The following is a 7,589-nucleotide window of genomic DNA, read 5'->3' as shown; positions in this document are numbered from 1 at the left end:
AGAGAGTTAAAGTGTAGGGAGTGAAAGCTGCCAGAACCAAGATTAGAACCAGTGGACTACAGAGAAGCTGGCTGAGGAACTGAGGCTTGGGTTTACTTAAGGTAGACTGGGGCTGGAAACTGAGGCAGCCAGCTGAGATATTGGGTGTGGGGGCAGATAAGTGGTGCTTAAGGATGTATCATTTTAAACTGGCGGTGTGCAATCTGTCCGAGTTCAGGAACCGCTGCTCGAGGGCCCAGCATGAGACAAAGAGGTGGCAGGGACGTGAAGGCTGGAAGGTCACAGATGTCTGGGGTCAGGACTGAGGCGCAATCCTGGGGGCAGCTCGGTCTGGGCTTCCCTCCATGCGGGGAGGAGGCTCTGAGGACTCACCACCAGTGTGTGGAAGCAGCAGCAGCTGCCACCCACCCTACTGGCCTAAGGGCAGAGGTGGGCTCAGCATTGGCCCTTCTCAATACACAAGATCATGAAATAATCGGGGCCCATTCACTCTTAAATCTACGCTGGGGGGACAGCACCTCTCTCCTCCCAGGCCTGCCCCTGAGCCTTTAAACTCAGTGCAAAAAGATGCAAATCCTACAAATCACCCACCAGCTGTGGTGGGCTCCATGTCCTGCTCAGCGCCCACTACACCCTGTTGCAGGCTTTGGCGGTAGGATTGTTTGGCTGTCAAAACAGCAGCCTAAGCTGCAAAGGGCCGTCATTCAATCCCTGCTCTCCACCGTCATGCTGAATGTTATCAATACATTCACCAAGGTGCCAAGACCCTGGGCCAGCACTCACCCATCACTTCCACTGTGAACTCAATGACATCTTCCCCAGCACCGTTGGCCGCAACGCAGCGGTATCGCCCAGCATCCGAGACCCGCACATCCGCAAATTTGAGCGTCCCGTCAGGTCCCGCCAGGAAATCCCGGTCACCTACCCTCAGGGAATGTCCATCCTTGAACCAACTGAGCGTGGGCACGGGGTCACCATGAGCCACACATGGCAGGTCCAGCATGTGGCCCGACAGCACCCTCAAAAGCTTGGGGGCTGGGAGGACTCGAGGAGGCACTGGAACGAAAAGGCTTTACGCTAAGAAGAGAGAACAGCAATGGGAGGCAGTGCAAGCGGCCGTCGGCTGTGCCTCAAGTCCTTACAGTCATTGACACCTGGTCTCCGTGTGGGCACCAGCATCTTTAACACCGCTGGCAACACCGAGGAGAAATTTCACACCACGGATCACTTGGTGATTTAGTGGTGAGGCCAGAAAAAGAAGCCAGGAGTCCTGAGCCCTTGTTCTCCGCTCTGAACGCTATTAAACCGTTCGGTCAGGAGAGAAATTGGAGCACCCTCGAGACATAAGCCTGGGTCCCATTTGGTGGCAGTCCTTTTTTCTTTATTTCTTATGCCACACAGGGATATCTGACAGCACAGGCATTCTGCATGAAATCAGCATTTTTTCCAAGGCAAAATGTTTGTGCATTGTGCAACCGATGTGTTTTTGGGGACATGCATTCAAGCTGGGAAAGCCAACTTGCAGGAAGCCTCACACCTCGTGGGCTCGGGAGAAGATTCAACCCCTGGGACGAGAGGCTTTCGAGCCAAGATACAGTAGAGGATAACTAGCTCTGGGCTTGACCAGGAGCAGCCTCTTCTGGACTCCTCAAAGGATGCCTGTTCCTTACTGGATATTTATAGTTAGGACGCATGGATCCTGCTGTGGAAATGCAACTGTCTCGCCCTCCCTGCTCGCAGGGAGATCCCCTTTGCTAAAACTTTCCACCCCTTCCCCCATCGCAAGAAACTTTTCAGCCCCTGAGATGGGTCAGGCAGAGCTCTGCTGATACAGGTACCTTGGACTTCCAGGTGGTAGCTCAGGGAGGCATTGCCGGCTGGGTTTGTAGCAGTGCAAGTATAAAGGCCTTCATCAGTCACCCTGGGCTCAGCCAGCCGGAGGGAGCCTGAAGGGAGGATGCTGTACCTAGATGGAGAGAGGACAGGCCAGCCTTCAGGAAAACCTTCAAGAGCTAGGAGGACGGCCGTGTTTTTATCTCTGCCGTTCTCTTTTAGCAGCCCAGCAACATAAATAATCCCAGGGAGCAGCTTGTATGGTGGGGGAGGATCCAGAGAAGATAGAGCCGCTCACAAGCTCAGAACCAGGGGATATTTTATCAGAAAAAAACCTCAAGCCGAGGAGCCCTCTATGTCCCATCACTATCTAAGGGCAGCGAGCGACAGCACCAGCAAGACATTGCTTAAAGACCACCATCAGGACGGCCCGCACACAGCTTCCGTCCCAAGGGACTCAAAGCCCATGATGGTGTGAAGAGGCACAGCTCTTAAACCACTCAGAAGATCACACGCATACATAGACCATGAGCTATCTCCAGCCTGGAGGAGCAACAAACTGGGAACCACAGCCTTCCCAATCAGGGTTCTTCCCTGCAGACTCTTACCCCTTGTTCAGGAACAAACAGGCCCACCCAGCTGCAACCTGGCCAGAACCAGCAAGGTAACTCAGCAGTAGGGGCTCTGAATCTTTCCACAAAGCCCAAGCCTGTAGCATGAAGAGAGAAAATGAAGGCAACTCTGCTAGTATATGGAGCGTGCTGGCGTGCCAGAGACAAGGAGACAGGGCCCTGGGTAGCAGGAGATCCAAGAAGCTATTTTCTCTGGTAGGAAAGTTTCACGAATGAGGCAGGAGGAAAGTTCCACCCGAGACGGGAGAATGAGACATCGCTGCAGAGCTGCCAGGGGGCTGAAGGTCGTTTTGAAGGTCACCCTTGACGGTGGCGGAGCGGTCCACAGAGATCAGCTTTTGCAGCTGGAGCTGACCACACACTTGCCACCAGCTGACCCGGCTTGGTCCAGGCTCCTACAGACATGATATCATCCCAGCCCACATCCGCAAACACCCCACTGCGGGCTCCCATAAGTGACCCATGCAAATGATGAGAGGCAGGTGTCCCCAGGACTGGGGAAAAGGCTTGCGGGGAACTGAGGGCAACGATGAGATGGGGCAGAAAAGGCAGGGGAAAAGGTCCCTTGGGAGAAGAGGTTAAATCAAGGTGTTTTCCACCATGAAATGGTGACAGCACAAGTTCCTAGGGCTGCTTTAACCTCAGCTACTGCGCTCCACCCCAGCAGTGGCTGCATTTTAATAGCAGCTGCCATAACATATAGGATGCCAGAGCTAAATCATCTCACTGAAGAAAGTGCAGATACAGCAGTGATGAATTCTGTGTAATTAGTATCATTAACTTAATGGCAGGGGGGGAAATGACAATGGGAGGAACATGGGCCTTAAAAAACTGGGTTGATGCTGTTTGTTTTATGGAGCAGGGAAGGGAAGTACTTGACCTGACAGTGGCAATTCATCACCCTTGGAATTCCTGCCTGCGAAGATCACTTTGTAAGACATAAGATACTACCCAGGGAGACATGGAGAGGAGGTAGACAGTCTGCCCAGCCACGCAGGAGACGGGACTAAATCAGCCTGGTGCTAGCAGTCCTCTTAACTACCCAAAGCCCAAACAGCGTCTCGCAGCCAGCCAGGTAAATAGTCCACAGTTATTCTAGCCCCTGCACAGCCAGACGGCTGGCGGCTCCCCAGGGCACAGGCCAGAGCAGGAACCATTTCAGAGGACGTTCCCTTTGCACGAAACTCATCGGCCCTGAATTTTTCTTTACATTCAGCTTTCTCCCTGACCCTCCAACCTCTCCTCCTACGCCCCCCAACCGTGCCATCTCCTCCCCCTGGAGAAAGGCAACTGTCCACGTGGAGATTCCCCAACATACATGTAATAACGTGGCTGTCAGCTGGATAAGAAAATCATCTGAGTATTATCAAAGTTGGCCCCAGCTACAAAGCTGGGAACCAGGACGTTGGTTTGGCCCAGTATAAAAATTCAGGCCAGCTGCAAAGCTGGGAAGGGAAACCAGAATAAAGGACTGGGAAACGCGTGGGGGTGAGGGTGGGTGTGAGGAATGCAGGGCTCAGGCTCGCGGACGCCTGCACAGAGGATGCCATGGGGGCTGCGGCGCTTTGCTCGGCAGCCGGGCACCAACACTGACCGCCTCTGGAGGGAAAGCATGGCCCAGGGGGCTAGCTCAGCACTCACAAGACCTTGATTCACGTCTTGCCCCTTGTGCTGCAGGTCTCCATCTGTGCAACGGGGCTAATAGCACAGCTCGCCCTCCCTGTTGGGTACTACAGTCTTGGGCTCACCTAAGTATCTAAGGCAAAAGACACCATGGGTGCCCGCTTCCCCCTTCTCCCCTGCGCACCTCACTGCGTGGCTGCTCCTTGACCGCCGTGCCCCTTGCGGCTAGGTGAGCTCAGACTCTTCCGTTCTCAAATAAATTCCAAACAGGAATCCAAATCCTCCTCCTGCTTATTCCAAAGGACTTGGGCCCACACACCCAAGCCTCTACTTGGTCCAAAGCTATTGCCAAGAGAAAAAAAACCCTGGCCTGGCCTTTTCGCAATTGAGGTCGACACACGCCCAGCTCGTTTTGTATTTTCCAAAGCAGAACCAGGTCAGCAAACGGGCAGGGGACATGGTGTCATGGAAGTCAACAGGAGCTCTAGCTTGGGGCTCATCTGCCCCAGTGGGACCCTAAGGCTGGTGGGTAGCCCCCTACAAATGGTGTCCACAAGTGCTCATCTGTCTGTTTAGTCTTCACAGTGACAGGTCCCAAACTAGGGCCAGTGACTCTATGGGACAGGGGAAGAATCAAGGCAGGTAGGAGCGGGGTTATGAGTACCAGGCGGTCCACAGTTCCCTAAGCCAGTTACCCCTGGCCCTGCAATGACCAGGAGTCGCAATGTCCCCTGCCTCACAGTAGCCATCTCTGCGCTCGCCCTTATCCCACAGCAAACAGCAAAACCTGGGCAACATAAAATTCAGGCATCCTCTGCTGCTAGTTCAGCAAAGGAACAGGTACCAAGGGGCAGCTGGGTGATGGTAAGGCTCCGGGCTCTGTTATCTGCGGGTGCCTGGTAACTGCGTGCTCAGGACTTTACAAAGTTATCCCGGCTTGACCAGACAAGGGCCTATGGAAAGCGGTTGGGAACCACAGCCGGGGACAGCACATTTCCCCTCTGCTCTGTGATGGAGCCAAGTGGATAAACAGAAGAAAAACAGCACCAAGGAACGGGAGTGACCTAGGCAGGGCGCGAAGGAGGCTTTCCAAGGCCACTTGGCCAGAAGGCAACCTCACATTAATTCAGTCCCAACAGAGGGCCATAAAGTATGTTTAGCACAGATGAGGCACACCATAGACCTGTCTCCATGACACTGCTTAGCATCAGCAAAAGGCGCTTTCGCAGGCTCTTGGCATGCCTTCTCCTCTCCCGCGAGGTGGGGCTTGCTGCATTCAGAACACATCACTCAGCATCTTTCCAAATCTTGTCTTACTCCAGAAATATTCTTGGCTTTTTCTTTTGTTTCCTACCTTAACAAGTGACCAAGACAGCCAAGAATGCACGGAAAGCCAGATGTGCTGGGGACGGGGGAGCAAGACATGAAAGGCCCACCCCTCCCCCACTACACCCAAGCTTGCAAACTAAGCCCCCATATGCATGGGGGGCAGGGGGGGCATGCTTTGGTTTGAGAGCAGATGTTCCTTCCTGACAGCTGTTTGCATGAAGGGCTGATGGGGATGAAGCTCAGTGCTCACTCTGATCTCTTTCAAGGGTCCTGCCAGCGGCTGATATCATTCTGGTGCGTTTCATTGTGCTGGGGTAGAGGCTTCCCCGGAGAGGTGCAGTTAATCACAGCTGCCAGCAAGGAAAGCCATTCCCCGTGCACAGAACTGGGGCTGGCGGGACCTTCCCATTCGCAGTGTCCTGCGTCACTGGTCAGAACCAGCTGCTGCAGTTACGGGCCTTCGGCCAGATCCGCATGGGTCTCCAGCAGTCTGCGAACACTAAGCGATGTCTGTTGTCCACCCTGGTGCAAGAGGGACCCTCATCCTGATTTTACAGATAGGGAAACTGAGGCACATCCAAGGGAAATGACTTGCCCAATGCCATACTGTGGGTGAAAGCATTGCCACAACTCCTACTTCTCCAGCTCTGAACACGAGACACACCCCGCTCCCAGGAAACACTGATGAATGATCAGTTAGATCTGACCCCCTCACGGATCAGGAGGGTAACTCAGGCACTAGGAAAGGGTCTACTGAAAGGGCCCGCGACACTTCATATTCTTCCAGGGCAATAGTATATAAGCCAAACCCATCCCAAGTATAGCTGCACTGCAATCAGGCTCACGCCAAGGGCTGGACATGGCTCATCTCATGGAAGCTACATCATGTCCTATGGAGCAGGGCTACCCACAACAAGCCACAACCCCGCTGGACTCCCCTCGCTCTCTACCTTGTAAAGCAGTGCAGAGCCAGCTCCTTACCTCGCTGTGAGGAGAGGCAGTGGCCGGGATCCCTGCGTCCACATGACCAGTGGTGGGGGATACCCTTGAACTTCACACGGCAGTGTCATCTCCTGCCCAACCACGGCTAGGACTCTTACTGGCCCGGTTGACTCCTGGGATCGGTTAACGCTAATACTGGGCTTGGCTAAATAGGCAGGATGGAGAGAGGAAAAGGAGATGGGGGTCACCAAGCTGGGAAGCTCTTGGCTTCTTCCCCAGCTCAGTTCATTCAGCACCGGCACAAGGTGGACATTCAAGCAGTTGCTTCTTTACAACCGTGCCCAGCAGCGTGCTCTAAGCAAGCATCCCCCACATTACTTCTGCTATTGCTGCAGCCCTAACCAAGACCAGGCCCCCACTTGACCAGCTGTAAGCAACAGCTGCAGCCATGCAGAATTCGCACAGGTCATAAAGGCACCCAGCCTCTCGAATCCTGGCCCCATGCCCTCCCCACTGGGCTACACTGTCCCAGCGAGACGCTTCCCAAACGAAGCAGCAGGAGTCCCAGGCTGCAGCATTGCCCCTGTGGATAGACGAGGTTTGCACTTGGCTCCTTAGAGCAGCTCAGAAGCCGGCGGGGAAGGGAAGGGGACACCCATTACACGCGAGGGGTCTGACTCCCGCTGCCCAGGAGTAAGAGGGCTTGGGAAAGGGGTGAGACCAGAGAAGAGTTTCCCTTTTCCTATCAGCTTTCCTGGACATTGTTGATGTCCTGGCATCCCTTCTGCTCACCAGCAAAGCGAGTGCCCCGCCATCCGGAGGGGTTTTCAAGCAGCCGTAAGACTCACTATTGACAGATAGCTGGACTTCCTGGCTGGAGGAGCCCACCAGGTTGGTCACTGTGCAGACATAGACCCCCGAGTCCCTGGCAGAGGGCAGTGAGATGAGAAGGCTTCCGTCGTGGCCGACACGATGGTGGGGGCTCTGGGAGGAGATGGGCTCCATTTCCTTTGAAATAAAAGCAGAATAAAGCAGCTAGGAATCCCCAGGTGGAGACGCTGAGCAGGGGAGAAATGCAAGGGAGAAGTTGCTTTCCATCCTTCTCTTTGCTGATTCTTTCCAAGCAGCTGTTACTGCAATACCTGGGAGCCCCAACGCCCAAGGAGTCAGGCATATGCATCTTACTGGGTTAGTCTACAAAGGTGCATATCTATCCTGTCTTCTGACTCC

The 7,589-nt window shown here is 54.2% G+C and overlaps 1 protein-coding gene across 1 annotated transcript in view; it reads right to left on the bottom strand.

Moving 5' to 3' along the window:
- HMCN2 (hemicentin 2) overlaps positions 1-7,589 on the bottom strand; it is a 121,404-nt gene that overhangs the window by 64,230 nt on the left and 49,585 nt on the right. Inside the window, exons 24-27 of the mRNA XM_019510296.1 lie at positions 7,208-7,367; positions 6,399-6,564; positions 1,839-1,966; positions 784-1,056 (exon numbers count right to left, since the gene is read on the bottom strand). Coding sequence (XP_019365841.1) covers positions 784-1,056; positions 1,839-1,966; positions 6,399-6,564; positions 7,208-7,367 — 727 coding nt within the window. The remainder of the gene's footprint in view (positions 1-783; positions 1,057-1,838; positions 1,967-6,398; positions 6,565-7,207; positions 7,368-7,589) is intronic.

Source organism: Gavialis gangeticus, unplaced genomic scaffold (assembly GCF_001723915.1).
Source record: "Gavialis gangeticus isolate Ggan-Ray unplaced genomic scaffold, GavGan_comp1, whole genome shotgun sequence".
In the NCBI taxonomy this organism is placed as follows: Eukaryota; Metazoa; Chordata; order Crocodylia; family Gavialidae; genus Gavialis; species Gavialis gangeticus.
Note: the sequence above shows the minus strand (reverse complement) of the source record. Positions and strands in the feature narration are given on the sequence as shown.